Below are 14583 nucleotides of genomic sequence, written 5' to 3'. Positions count from 1 at the left end.
TGAACTCCTAGTATATGGTGTATTGTAATTAGTGTTTTTCACCTAGTGTATTTTCAGGGTTCATTTGTGTTACAGCATGTACCAGTATTTCTTTTTTATAGCTGAATAACAGAACAATACATTGTATTGTATCCTAGTTTGTATACCCATTCATGAATCAATAGACATATAGATTGTTTAAACCTTTTGAGTATTTGTATCAAATGTCCCTTAATATCCATACGTTTTTAGGGAACTTTTAACATGTGTATTGACCAAAAAATATACAAAATTTTCGAAGTGTTGTAGAACATGTTTGAAGAAAGTACAACTTGCTCCTAGAGAATTTCTAGTCTATTAGATGAATAATGAAACCTCAGAATTGTGCAAAATGAAATATGAATTTTATTTTTATGTTTATTAACATAACAAATGGCAGGCAATTTGTGGGAAAAAATAATGTAAGGAAAAAAATAATGTAAGGAATTATTTTTAATATTTTCGGTGTTCTTTGTAGGCCCTTCATTATATGTTGTTGGTATCAGAAGTGGAGGAAACTGAAATCTTCAAGATTTGTCTTGAGTACTGGAATCACTTGGCAGCTGAACTTTATAGAGAGAGCCCGTTCTCTACATCTGCTTCTCCATTGCTATCCGGAAGTCAACATTTTGATGTTCCTCCCAGGAGGCAGCTATATTTGCCCGTGTTATCCAAGGTAACAATAAAGTGGGTGGTAAATGCTACTCCTATCTATTTCTTGCTGTAATTTTGAAGACTTACTGAAATAGTGGGTTTTATTTTATTTTGACTTTTATAATCTAAATAAAAGGTAGAAAAAGAGCATCCAACAACTTGACCATGTTTTCAAAGCTAGAAAATTGAGAAGGATTGTTTTAAGAACCATAGTGTTTTCGTAGAAGCAGATTGCATTCCAGTGAGTTTATTAGAAATGCAAATTAAAAGATCACCGACCGGCGTAATGAATCACTCTCAACAGGAAAGTTAATACTTTATGTTTTATTCGTGATAAACAATGCATGGAAATCATTGTTGTAGAATTACATTTTTTAAGATTTTATTATTTGAGAGAGAGGGAACAGACTCCCCGCTGAATAGAGAGCCCGATTTGGAGCTTGATCCAGGACACCTAGATCATGACCTGCACTAAAGGCAGACATGTAACAGAGTGAGCCATCCAGGTGCCCCTCAAATTACATTTCGTAATGTTTCTGTTCTGTATTGTGGGAACAGTTTTGGGGGTATGTTGGTCTAAAGTGTGAAGTGCTTATTTCAAAGATGTAATAGATTTTTCTTGTTTGGTTGAGCAGGTCCGTTTATTGATGGTTAGTCGTATGGCTAAACCTGAAGAAGTATTGGTTGTAGAAAATGATCAAGGAGAAGTTGTCAGAGAATTCATGAAGGATACAGATTCCATTAATTTGTATAAGAATATGAGAGAAACATTAGGTGAGTCAAGAAATCCTGCCGGTTTGATCTTTTTAATTCTCTTCTGGGGTGGAAATAACTAAGAAATGGCGCGTACTTTTCTGAATCTGTTAATAATCACTTTTATTGCTGTGCTATTTCTTATTAAATGTTTTTTGTTCATAGTTTAGAATTTGAACTTTTGGAACCTTTTCCCTTCTTTTGTAGTTTATCTTACTCATCTGGATTATGTAGATACAGAAAGAATAATGACTGAGAAGCTTCACAATCAAGTGAATGGTACAGAGTGGTCATGGAAAAATTTGAATACATTGTGTTGGGCAATAGGCTCCATTAGTGGAGCAATGCATGAAGAGGATGAAAAACGCTTTCTTGTTACTGTTATAAAGGTATGCAAGGGATACTACATGTGAACTGAGCTCTTGGGTAACTAAATTGTATTATTATAAATGACTGAAATTGCTCTCATTTTACAGGATCTTTTAGGATTATGTGAACAGAAAAGAGGCAAAGATAATAAAGCTATTATTGCATCAAATATCATGTACATAGTAGGTCAATATCCAAGATTTTTAAGAGCTCACTGGAAGTTTTTGAAGACTGTAGTTAACAAGTTGTTTGAATTCATGCATGGTAAATCCTTATTATTCAGCTATTTGTATTTATTGAACAAAAGAAACCCCAAATTTTCTTGAAATTTTTTGATAATATTTTTGTTTTGTTAGAGACCCATGATGGAGTCCAAGACATGGCTTGTGATACTTTTATTAAAATAGCTCAGAAATGCCGCAGGCATTTTGTTCAGGTTCAGGTTGGAGAAGTAATGCCATTTATTGATGAAATTTTGAACAATATCAACACTATAATTTGTGATCTTCAACCTCAGCAGGTACGTAGAGCACTGAGCATCGTAGTAGTATGCATATTCATAGACAATGAATACTACGGTGCCCATGTGGGTGGCTCAGTTGGTTGAGCATCCAACACTTCATTTTGGCCCAGGTCATGGTCTCAAGGGTTATGAGATCAGGCTTCACAGGGGTGGGGAACCTGCTTAAGATTCTCTTCCCCCCTTGACCCAGTCTCCACCCAAAGAAAAGAAAATGACTACTATTTTTTTTTTTCTTATTTAAAGGTCTGTTTATTAGAGTAAGAGTACATGGTGGGTGGGAGGGCTCAATCTCAGGACCATGAGACCATGACCCAAGCCAAAACCCAAGTGTTGAATGCTTAACTGACTGTGCCACCCAGGCACCTCATGACTAGTATTTTACTCAGAATTCATAAATGGCAATAGAGTAACACCATTGGATTCATTCAACATACATCTATGGTTAAATTTTTTTAAATTCCAGTATAGTTAACATACAGTATTATATTAGTTATGTGTGTACAATATAGTGATTCAGCAATTCCATGTATTACCCAGTGCACTACTTACTCCCTATCACCTATATCACCTATCTCCCCAACCCACATCTCTGCTGGAGTCATTAAGTTTTCATTGTAGGACAAAAATTTAGCCAGAAGTTTATTAGGCTATTTTCTTACCTAATGTAAGTTGTTTCTCAGACTCAAAAAAGAAGGTCTAATACATATGTAAGTTGGTTGTTTGTGGTTATCCTTATGATGCATAAACATAAAATGTCTGCCATTTTACATAGGTCCATACATTTTATGAAGCTGTGGGGTACATGATTGGTGCACAAACAGACCAAACAGTACAAGAACATTTGATAGAAAAATACATGCTACTCCCTAATCAGGTTTGGGATAGCATAATCCAGCAGGCAACCAAAGTAAGTTCTACTCCTTTTTATCAAAGTTCAAATGGAATTCAAGAAGATCGTGTTATTTTCAAAAGTAACAAAAACTATACTGTCATTTTTTTCTGATTTGATGGTATATTGGGAATGTTAATCTATTCATAGTTGTAGCTACAGGTAATAAAGATTTCTGTGTTTCCCTATTTTGCATTGTAAATGTGGTAGTGATTTTGGAATAGGTGTGGGTAGTATTTTTTGCTTTAAATTTTCATGTGATAAATGAAATTTATTACTTGTCCTTCACAGAATGTGGATATACTTAAAGATCCAGAAACTGTCAAGCAGCTTGGTAGCATATTGAAAACAAATGTTAGAGCCTGCAAAGCTGTCGGACACCCCTTTGTAATTCAACTTGGGAGAATTTATTTAGATATGCTTAATGTATACAAGTGCCTCAGTGAAAATATTTCAGCAGCTATCCAAGCTAATGGTAAGTGATTCTGAATTTTTGTGGAATTGGTGAATAGCAAATCAATTTTACATTCAGTCTTGGGCAGCCTGGTGGCTTGGGTTTAACGCCGCCTTCAGCCCAGGGCCTGATCTTGGAGTCCCGGGATCTAGTCCCACGTCAGGCTCCCTGTACGGAGCCTGCTTCTCCCTCTCCCTATGTCTCTGCCTCTCTCTCTCTCTCTCTCTCTCATGAATAAACAAAATCTTAAAAAAAATTTTTTTTTACATTCAATGTTCATTTCTCAAAGATTTAAGTTAACTCTCCCAATGTTCCAAATGACAATTATTTTTAACTAGTTGCATATACCTTTTCCTTCTAAAATTAGTCTTCGTTTATTTTCCCAGTACATTCATCTGTGTGCCCGTTGCCTTTATGCCTTTGGGTGGTAAATGGGAGCTATTATATCTGAAGTACATGTAACTGCCAATGTAGAGTTGTAGTTGTCAAGTTAGATTTCACTGGATTGTATTTTTTAGGCGAGATGGTTACAAAGCAACCATTGATTAGAAGTATGCGAACGGTAAAAAGGGAAACTTTAAAGTTAATATCCGGTTGGGTGAGCCGGTCCAATGATCCACAGATGGTAAGTGAAATGTTTTGCTTTTTAAGTTGATGCTGTATTCTCTGGTCTATGCACATAGCTCATTTAAAGGTAATTTCGAGGGAAATATTTGGGCTTATTTTACAATGACCTATTTTTTGAGTCCTTGAATGCTTGAAAATATTATGTACCATATTCCTAAGAAATTGCTGTTTGTGGAGGACACTAACAAGGTGATATTTAATAAGATAGCTTGGGTCATTTTTCACCCCCTGTGGATAGGTAGACATTTGGGAGAAATTTTTTTGTTTCTTCATGATTCTTCAGAGCAGTTTACAAAGCTGTCATTAATTTGACTCTGAAGTGAGAGTAAGGGCTTTCCCAGTGGAATGCTTAGAAATCTCTTTTACTCTTAATTTTTTTTAAGTTTTTAATCATTTCCAGAAAAGAAAATGGTTTCAGAAACTCAACCATACTCCATATATGCCTTAACATGGGAAAATGTGGGTTATTATTTTTTAAAGCGTGTATTTTTGATTTATTCTACCACTGATTGTCTTGATCCTTGAACATTACAAAGAATCTATCACGTTAATCTTTGGTTGACAAGTGTGCTGTTGCGTTTGTTCCAACAAATGAGATATTTTTCAGGGAACTTGTTCAGAAGACAGTTGTGGAATTCTCAAGATAATAAATGTTGAAAGATTTTAAACTAGTGTATTATGAGATCAGAAATGTATTTAAAATTGGACAAGAGGGGACGCCTGGGTGGCTCAGCAGTTGAGTGCCTGCCTTTGGCCCAGGGCATGATCCTGGAATCCTGAGATCAAGTCCCACATCAGGCTCCCTGTGTGGAGCCTGTTTCTCTCTCCCTATATGTCTCTGCCTCTCTGTGTGTCTCATGAATAAATCAATAAAATCTTTTTTAAGAAATAAAACTGGAGGGCAGCCCCAGTGGCGCAGCGGTTTAGCGCCGCCTGCAGCCCAGGGCGTGATCCTGGAGACCCTGGATCAAGTTCCGTATCAGGCTCTTTGCATGGTGCCTGTTTCTCTCTCTGCCTCTCTCTCTGTCTCTATGAATAAATAAATAAAGTCTTAAAAAAAAAAACTGGACAAAGATAAGATGAATTAAAGGAATGTGAAATTCACAATTTAGAGTAGCTTGGGCAAATTTTAGGAGTATCAGTGATAATAATGAGAGGGTATCAATTTACAACCAAGATTTGTATTGAATGGGGCGGTGAATTAAAAAAATACTCAAAAACAGGGATGCCTGGGTGGCTCAGCCGTTTGGCGCCTGCCTTCAGCCCAGGGCCTGATCCTGGAGACCCGGGATTGAGTCCCACACCAGGCTCCCTGCATATGGAGCCTGCTTCTCCCTCTGCCTGTGTCTCTGCGTCTCTCATGAATAAAAAAAAAAAATCTTTTTTTAAAAAAAATAAACACACTTAAGATCCATCTTGTTAGGAAAGAATTACTGAAGTGTTAAAAGTAAAATGAGAACAGTTCTGGTCTAAGATATCAAGTGGGTTATTGGAAAAATAATTGTGCTTATCCTTAAAATTTTACTAGACTTGTATTATATATAGTAAGTAGGACACTACTAACACTAGTGACCTTGTTACAAGAAACACTGTTTATTGTCCATATGGTAATAAAGAACCTATTAAAGACACATAAAGCTACACCTTAATATGACCCTGTTTACTGAGACTCATGTCTTCCTGGTACAGTTCTAATTCCTTTTACAAGAGTAAGTGGTGGCTTTGGGTTTTGTTTATTAAAGTATTTACCAGTTAGCATTCACTAAGTTTAATAAAAATCATTGAATGGATGTCTACTTTGTATTAGATATGCGCTGCTTGGTTTTTATAGATATTCATTGACAAAATTAATGCAGTATTGATTAGGAGGGCTTTTCTTTTCTTTTAGGTAAGTTATCCCATATAACATATCCCTAAAATCCTGGCCCTGCCATAGTAACGTGTAGCCAGTAACTTCATTTTGGGCCTTAGTTTAACCTTAGCAATTAGATTTGAAATATCAATATATCTGTGGCTCTTCCCAGCCTATTATAATTCCTTGGTTTCTTTTGGTAAAAAGTCTTAATGTCCAAAACCAAATTAAAAAACGGGATTTTCTAGGGGTACTTGGTGGCTCAGGTAGTTGGTCCAGCAACTGCGTTTGGCTCAGGTCAGAATCCCAAGGTTTGTGATTGAGTCCCCACATTGGGCTCCCTGCTCAGTGGGCGGCCTGTTGCTCTCATTCTGTCAAATAAACAACCTTTAAATTTTTTTTTTAAAAATAAAACGTGGGGGATCCCTGGGTGGCGCAGCGGTTTGGCGCCTGCCTTTGGCCCAGGGCGCGATCCTGGAGACCCGGGATCGAATCCCACATCGGGCTCCCGGTGCATGGAGCCTGCTTCTCCCTCTGCCTGTGTCTCTGCCTCTCTCTCTCTCTCACTGTGTGCCTATCATTAAAAAAAAATAAAAATAAAAAAATAAAACGTGGGATTTTCCAGTTTTAAGCAGATATTCAACCTAAATTTCAATATAACATTGACCTAGCTGTTTATGATGGTAAGCAAGTGCATAGGATAAAACTTGGGGGATCTCTGGGTGGCGCAGCGGTTTGGCGCCTGCCTTTGGCCCAGGGCGCGATCCTGGAGACCCGGGATCGAGTCCCACATCGGGCTCCTGGTGCATGGAGCCTGCTTCTCCCTCTGCCTGTGTCTCTGCCTCTCTTTCTCTCTGTGTGACTATCATAAATAAATAAAAATTTAAAAAAAAAATAAATAAAAAACTTGGGTAAAGTTTTTTTTTTTTTTTAACAGGTAGCTGAAAATTTTGTTCCTCCTTTATTGGATGCAGTTCTCATTGATTATCAGAGAAATGTACCAGCTGCTAGAGAACCAGAAGTGCTTAGTACTATGGCTATTATTGTCAACAAGTTAGGAGGACATATAACAGCTGAAATACCTCAAATATTTGATGCTGTTTTTGAATGCACATTGAATATGATAAATAAGGTATGTGGTTTACATTTCAGTATGGGAAATTCTGCATTATGTATCCTTGTAAGACTTGAAAGCATAAATGATAGCTATGGGATTAACTAGTTTAAATATTTGAACATTTAGACCAGAGAAGTACTTTTAAAAATATTAACTATTGGGCAGCCCTGGAGGCCCAGTGGTTTAGCGCCACCTTCGGCCTGGGGTATGATCTGGAGACCCAGGATCGAGTCCCACGTCAGGCTCCCTGTGTGGAGACTGCTTCTCCCTCTGCCCCCCTTTCTCTCTCTTTTTCTCTCTCTGTCATGAATAAATAAATACAATCTTTAAAAAAATGTATTTACTATTAAAAAGATCTTTGGCCATTTGGATGGCTCAGTTGATTGAGCTTCTGCTCTTGGTCTCCGCTTGATCTTGATCTTGAATTCAGAATGGTGAGGTAACACACCAAGTCTAGTCTCCACACTCAGCAAGGAGTCTGTTGAAGATTCTCTCCCTTTGGTCCTCCCCCCAATTCACATGTACTCCCTCAAATCTTAAAACAATCTTAACTGCAAAATAGTAAATTTACATAAAAACTATATTCAGTAATGTATATGTGTATATATATACACACACACAAGAAATGGGGAAATGTATTAAGTAAGATAGGAAAATGTAGATCTAAGTCCACAAATTTACACAGTAGCTAAAAATTCTCGGATCTATATTTGTGATCTTGAAGTCAGAATCATAACATGGTAGTAATTTTCTTAAGAGTAACTTGAAAATATGTTCTTTATGGGTTTTGACTCCTTATAATGGGACCTTGTAGTCCTTATTTTTAGTAATTCATTTGTGTAATCAGTGGTAATTACATCTTCCATGAGAGGCAAATTGTGTTGATTTCAGGTTTGCTGATCAGGAAACCAATATCTTACATACACTGGATGGGGCCCATTAACAATTCCAAAGCTTTATACTAAATTAGGATTTACTTTTTCTTTTTTATTAAACATAATTAAGGCATTGAAACTTTATTTTGTTCTCATCTTTTGTTTATAGGACTTTGAAGAATATCCTGAACACAGAACAAACTTTTTCTTACTACTTCAGGCTGTCAATTCTCATTGTTTCCCAGCATTCCTGGCAATACCACCTGCACAATTTAAACTTGTTTTGGATTCCATTATTTGGGCTTTCAAACATACTATGAGGAATGTTGCAGATACAGGTAAATACACGTCCTTTTATTTAAATACCCTTTTTATTCATTCATCTTACAATCCACAGGCTCTTAAACTTAGATCTGAAGGAATTAGGTAGCACTGTTATGTGGGTTTTGTGTGAGTACATCTGTGGCATATGTAGGTCTAAGTAAATACTAAAAGCAGTTGAATCCTCTCTTCTATGGTTGAGTCCACAGGTGTAGGGTTGATTTACAGGGAGATGGGTGAAAATTCAAAGTAGAGCGACATTACTTTTCCGCATCCATACCAATGTTTCCTTTTCCCCATATGCTTTTCCTCTGTCCCGCTAAGGGTCAAAATAAGGAGAAAACCACATTTTCGAGAGAAATTTTTATTTTTTAATAGAAACTGGTTTATGTAATATACTTGTATTTTCGTAATGCTGTTTTTAGAGTTGATTTGGAGAGAATCTAAACTTTCAGATATAGTGGAAAGTTGGTAATGGTTATTACTGTAATCTATAAGCAGACATTGATGCTAGATGAACTCCCATTATTCAAGGTAATTTAGGCAAATAATTGTTAGTCACTAGTGGAAAGAGGGTTAAGAATGGCTTTTGAATCAGAAGAGTTGAATAGTGGAAATTCTGTGTGAATGTTAACCGGCTGTAATAACTTCATTAGTGTTTTTGTACATTTTAGGCTTACAGATACTTTTTACACTCTTACAAAATGTTGCACAAGAAGAAGCTGCAGCTCAGAGTTTCTATCAAACTTATTTTTGTGATATTCTTCAGCATATCTTTTCTGTTGTGACAGACACCTCACATACTGCTGGTAAGAATTTATAGCCATGAAAATCTTAAGTGTTCAAGTTGTTATTAACTGTGGAGTTAATGATGTTCTTCTTATCAACAGGTTTGACAATGCATGCGTCAATACTGGCATATATGTTTAATTTGGTTGAAGAAGGAAAAATAAGTACACCATTAAATCCTGGAAATCCAGTTAACAACCAAATGTTCATTCAGGAATATGTGGCAAATCTCCTTAAATCTGCATTCCCTCATCTACAAGAGTAAATACACTTTTTAATACACCTATATTTTTCAGTTAAAAAACAGTGATATTTAATCGTTGTGTTTTGTTTTGCAGTGCTCAAGTAAAGCTCTTTGTGACAGGGCTTTTCAGCTTAAATCAGGATATTCCTGCTTTCAAGGAACATCTTAGGGATTTCCTAGTACAAATAAAGGTACGTGCTTTGTACTTGGTATGTTTTAGTTGTTGGATTGTACAATGTACCGCTTTTTGTTAAAGCAAAATGAATGGGATTTTTGAGTGGTATTTAAGCTTACTAGTCCTAGACTGATACACAGTGAAAAACTAAGTCATCGCTGAGAACATGATGCGTTACAAATGTTTTTGGAAACTTGTTATTAATAGAATTCATTTTGGATGATCAAAATGTCTTGGAATAATGGTCATGTCATCCTATAGATGATTTTTAAATTGTGCATTATGGGGAAAGAAACACTGATTGCCCCTTTGGGGATTTCATACCCATTTTGTTAGTAATCCATTTTAGGGAATTAAGACAAATTAGCAGATAATCCACTTCTTTCTACTGCTGTTACACAATGCTTCATTTAAATTTATGGGAAGAAAAAAAAATAAATTTATGGGAAGAAGAAATTGTCTTGTATTACTTTCTTTTAAACAAATTTAAAAGTAATGTAACATCTGTAAGTTGATGGATTATCTTACTGGTGAAGGTTAAATAAGGATTGGTCGTACATGATAATGTTACTCAGATTTTTTTTCCCTCTAAGATAAATAGGTTTTTTAAAAATTGTAAATATATTAGCTATGTCATAAGTAGAGAATGCCAAAGAGAGCGAAAATTACTTGAAATTCCTATATAGGTCAGCTTGGGGTGGCTCAGCGGTGTAGCGCCGCCTTCGGCCCAGGGCCTGATCCTGGAGACCCGGGATCAAGTCCTACGTCCGGCTCCCTAAAGGGAGCCTGCTTCTCCCTCTGCCTGTGTCTCTGCCTCTCTCTCTCTCTCTCTTCGAATAAATAAATAAAATATTTAAAAAACAGCTATATAGTCACAATGTAGCTAAACTTTATCATTAGTTGTAGGAGAAACAACTTTTTAAATCTCTTGTCTTATGGAAGTATATTTTATATATGACATTGCACTATGCCTTTTTAATAAACTTTTTTTCCTCAGTTAACACCTTTGGTTTTAATTCAGCTACACAGAATTGTATCAGTATGCTATAATTTAGGGACACCTTGAACATCCAGCTCAGATCATGATCTCTGGGGCATGGTATCCTGGGATTAAACCCCCCTACCCTGCTCTGCACTCTGCAGGGAGCCTGCTTGTCCTTCCCTCTCCTCCTACCCCCCTGCATTTTGTTTGTAATACATATAATCTTTAAAAATACATACACTATAATATTAACCCAACCAATTGAAGGATAGGTTTTATCATTGTGTAGACAAAACAGGGAGGTGCTTGTCTATCTTCCTCCACCCCTCCCAGGAGGACATTTTCCAAAATTGAAGTTGGTTATATTAATACTTAACTATCTTGTTGTCACAGGAGTTTGCAGGTGAAGATACATCTGATCTGTTTTTGGAAGAAAGAGAAACAGCCCTTCGACAGGCTCAGGAAGAGAAACATAAACTTCAAATGTCTGTCCCTGGCATCCTTAATCCACATGAAATTCCAGAAGAAATGTGTGATTAAACTAAGAAGTCATGCTGGTTTTTTCTTTTTCTTTTTTTTTTTTCTTCCTTTTTTTGGTTGGGTTTTTCCCCCCTCTCTGCAACTCTTGTTAGCAGAAGAAAACAGCATCTGGATATTTGTCGACCAAAATGATGCCAATTTGTAAATTAAAATGTCACCTAGTGGCCCTTTTTCTTATGTGTTTTTTGTATAAGAAATTTTCTGTGAAATATCCTTCCATTGTTTTAAGCTTTTGTTTTGGTCATCTTTATTTAGTTTGCATGAAGTTAAAAATTAAGGCATTTTTTAAAATTTTACTTCATGCCCATTTTGTGGCTGGGATGGGGGGAGGAGGCAAATTTAATTTGAGCATATACTTGTAAATTCTAATGCAAAATTACACAATTTTCCTGTAAAAACAATATCAATTTTTAATTAGGGAGCATTTTCTTTCTAGCCTGTATTTCAGTCTAGAAGAAAAGATAATGAGTAAAACAAATTGCGTTGTTAAGAGAATTCTAGTGCTGCATTGTCTGAAGTTAGCACCTCTTGGACTGAATCGTTTGTCTAGACTACATGTATTACGAGTCTGTATGGCAAGTTTGCAGCAAGATCATGTGCATATCATCCCATTGTAAAGCGACTTCAAAAAATATGGGAACACAGTTAGTTATTTTTACACAGTTCTTTTTGTTTTTGTGTGTGTGTGCTGTCGCTTGTCGACAACAGCTTTTTGTTTTCCTCAATGAGGAGTGTTGCTCATTTGTGAGCCTTCATTAACTCGAAGTGAAATGGTTAAAAATATTTATCCTGTTAGAATAGGCTGCATCTTTTTAACAACTCATTAAAAAACAAACAAAACAAAACTCTGGCTTTTGAGATGACTTATACTAATTTACATTGTTTACCAAGCTGTAGTGCTTTAAGAACACTACTTAAAAAGCAAAATAAACTTGGTTTACATTTATTTTCCTTTATTGGCTCAAAATTATTCCTACATTAAAGTGGTTATATGTTTGCTATGTATTAGGTAATATTTTTAAGTAAAGTGGACACCTGTTGATGTATAAACATGATCTCTGGGTTATTGAGAGTTATGGCACAGTTAGGTAAATCAAACTTGCTCCAGTCTCCCTTTTGTTCTCAAGATCCAAATCCCTTACAGTGTGACTTGCTTTATCTGCCTTTAAAGCATCTTATTTCCTGGTGAGGAGTTATGTGTAACAGATAAAAAGCACAAGGTGTAAGAAGCTGTGGCAAATATTCTTGATTAATTGTATTCTTGTCAGATATAGCCCTTAGAAAGTGACCTTATCCCTTTGGAAAGGTAGGAAGAAGGGGAGAAATGTGTAGATGTCTTATAAAACATGAAAGGGTGTAGAACTAAGGAAATAGAAAAAAGAAACTAGCTTGGGTGAACCTGTTTCCAGAGGATTGAATCTAACCTTCTATAAACCTAGACTAAAACCTAAGCATTTGAAGTGCCTCGTGTTCATGCAGAGTCAGCAATTTTGTATAATTGCTGTACTCCAACTTTATAGGCTTTGACAAAACTATTACTTCAGTAGGATATAATCCTGTGTGAAACTTCTTTCTAGGAGGTAAATGGTAAAAGTTTAAATGTATTCGAAGAACAACATTGGGAAACTTTGTTTCAAACTTTAGCTGTTAAAATCTTTTATTTGGTTTTAAGTACTGTTTTTGCCCTAAAAGCAGCTTTTAAGAGGTTTTTTGGGATTTCCCAAGACTTAAGGTTCAGATTGATTGGTTTTGATACAGCTATGAAATGCATATTGTTAGTTTTGAGTAGCTGTCGCTGTGGCTGCCAATGATCATACGCAATTTTCTTATCTTCTAGCACATCCACTGTCTACCCCCTGCTTTCTTGGTATGTTCTAGATGTTGCAAGAAAACAAGCTTTGGCTTTGAAACCAGGATAGTCGGCTTTGAATTAGAGATGATGGGCAACGGGGATTCAGCTACTGCCAAGAGTAAATTTGCATCTTTTTTCTTCTAACGTTGTGTACAGGCCTCAGGACAATGTCATGTTAACTGATAATTCTCCCTCAGTATATATTACTCATTTGTTTTAATAATTGAACCACTGTATTATAACTGGGTACTTAAGCCTCCTGACTGACATTTCCCAACTTCACATGCAACCAAGTTGACTGAAATGAAACCAAAAGTGATTAAAAACTTCTGATAAAAACCTTTAGAGTAAAAGGGGACATGGATATGATGGTAAGAACTAGAGAAGCCATCTTAGATCATGAAATGAAGATAATGGATTAGAATACTTTACCTCTGTTTCCCCTTCTGATTTCTGTTACTGTCATGTACTTTAAATATACATATTATTTTGAACTCCACAAAATGTTAAATGTATACCTTGAATACATTGAATTACTTGAATACAAGTAATTAGAGCTATAGCCTAAAAGAATCATCTCTTCAGTGTTTATATAAGCTAAACACATTCAAGGAAAATACATAGATCCTTTGAACTAGAAACATTAAACCCAGGCACAAAGCTCTCCTCAGAGGTGTGTTATCCCATAGTTCAATCCCTGCATGAAGTGATTTCAGCAAAGAGATTTGACCAAAACCAGAGAAAACCATAGTGATAGCAAATTAAGTCTAGCTTAGGCATTTCTTGCTTAATTGCACATTGATCATAATTGGGTCACCCTCAAGGTAATTGACAGCACTCTGATTAACTGTCCATTTCAGCTGTTTGACATAGTGCTTTTTAATTCTTGGAAACAAGTTAGTCTGAATTGTTACAGGTTGTGGGGGAGTTGGGGGTACTGGAATTACCTTGCATAGTTAATTGGGTCTGAATCCTGGTTTAGACACTCATTAGTTGGAGAATCTTGGGTAAGTCATTTGAACTTGAAAAATGGGATCACACAAGCTGAGTCTCCTTTGATGGTTGGTTAGGATTTAGACAAATTTGACAATATGTCTGACACCATACCTCACTCACTAAGGTGCATTTTTTTTCTACACATTTTAGCTCTTATGAAATTGGAATATAACTTAACAGTCCGTGGCATCTTACAGTTTCTGGTGTCCCAGCAACGCCAGTAACATGTCTTTGCCTGTCCACATGTGAACTTAATCATAGCCGTTTGTGAGCATTAGTTTAATTGCTAAGTATCTTCAAAAGGATGGTCCAACATCAAAAAAAAAAACAATTCTGGGTACGAAAAAAGGTGCACAGAAGCAGCAGGACAAATTTGATGTTCTTGTTGGAAGGATAACCACAATTCCATATTTTCTTGATAAGTGGCAACCAAGTTTTTCTTGGGCCCTAAGGAGGGGAGCTTCCCAGAAGCTGTAATGCAGGGAATTGCCTACCAGGTTCCGAGCAGTGTGGTTTTATTCATGAGAAATAAGTGTGAATAGATTGAAATTTC

The 14583-nt window shown here is 36.2% G+C and overlaps 1 protein-coding gene across 4 annotated transcripts in view; it reads left to right on the top strand.

Moving 5' to 3' along the window:
• The window catches only part of XPO1 (exportin 1), a 46740-nt gene extending 34612 nt beyond the window's left edge, over positions 1 to 12128 (top strand). For all 4 annotated transcript variants that reach the window (XM_038551365.1, XM_038551367.1, XM_038551366.1 and 1 more), the window contains 14 exons: positions 497 to 694; positions 1308 to 1446; positions 1633 to 1814; positions 1902 to 2058; positions 2151 to 2314; positions 3090 to 3224; positions 3498 to 3681; positions 4179 to 4285; positions 7077 to 7271; positions 8301 to 8469; positions 9127 to 9261; positions 9343 to 9502; positions 9580 to 9676; positions 11036 to 12128. In XM_038551365.1, coding sequence (XP_038407293.1) covers positions 497 to 694; positions 1308 to 1446; positions 1633 to 1814; positions 1902 to 2058; positions 2151 to 2314; positions 3090 to 3224; positions 3498 to 3681; positions 4179 to 4285; positions 7077 to 7271; positions 8301 to 8469; positions 9127 to 9261; positions 9343 to 9502; positions 9580 to 9676; positions 11036 to 11182 — 2169 coding nt within the window. In that variant the 3' untranslated portion in view covers positions 11183 to 12128. The remainder of the gene's footprint in view (positions 1 to 496; positions 695 to 1307; positions 1447 to 1632; positions 1815 to 1901; positions 2059 to 2150; positions 2315 to 3089; positions 3225 to 3497; positions 3682 to 4178; positions 4286 to 7076; positions 7272 to 8300; positions 8470 to 9126; positions 9262 to 9342; positions 9503 to 9579; positions 9677 to 11035) is intronic.
• The last annotated feature ends 2455 nt before the right edge of the window (positions 12129 to 14583 follow it).

Source organism: Canis lupus, chromosome 10 (assembly GCF_011100685.1).
Source record: "Canis lupus familiaris isolate Mischka breed German Shepherd chromosome 10, alternate assembly UU_Cfam_GSD_1.0, whole genome shotgun sequence".
In the NCBI taxonomy this organism is placed as follows: Eukaryota; Metazoa; Chordata; class Mammalia; order Carnivora; family Canidae; genus Canis; species Canis lupus.
The sequence above is the reverse complement of the archived record's forward strand: the minus strand, read 5'-3'. Positions and strand labels throughout refer to the sequence as shown.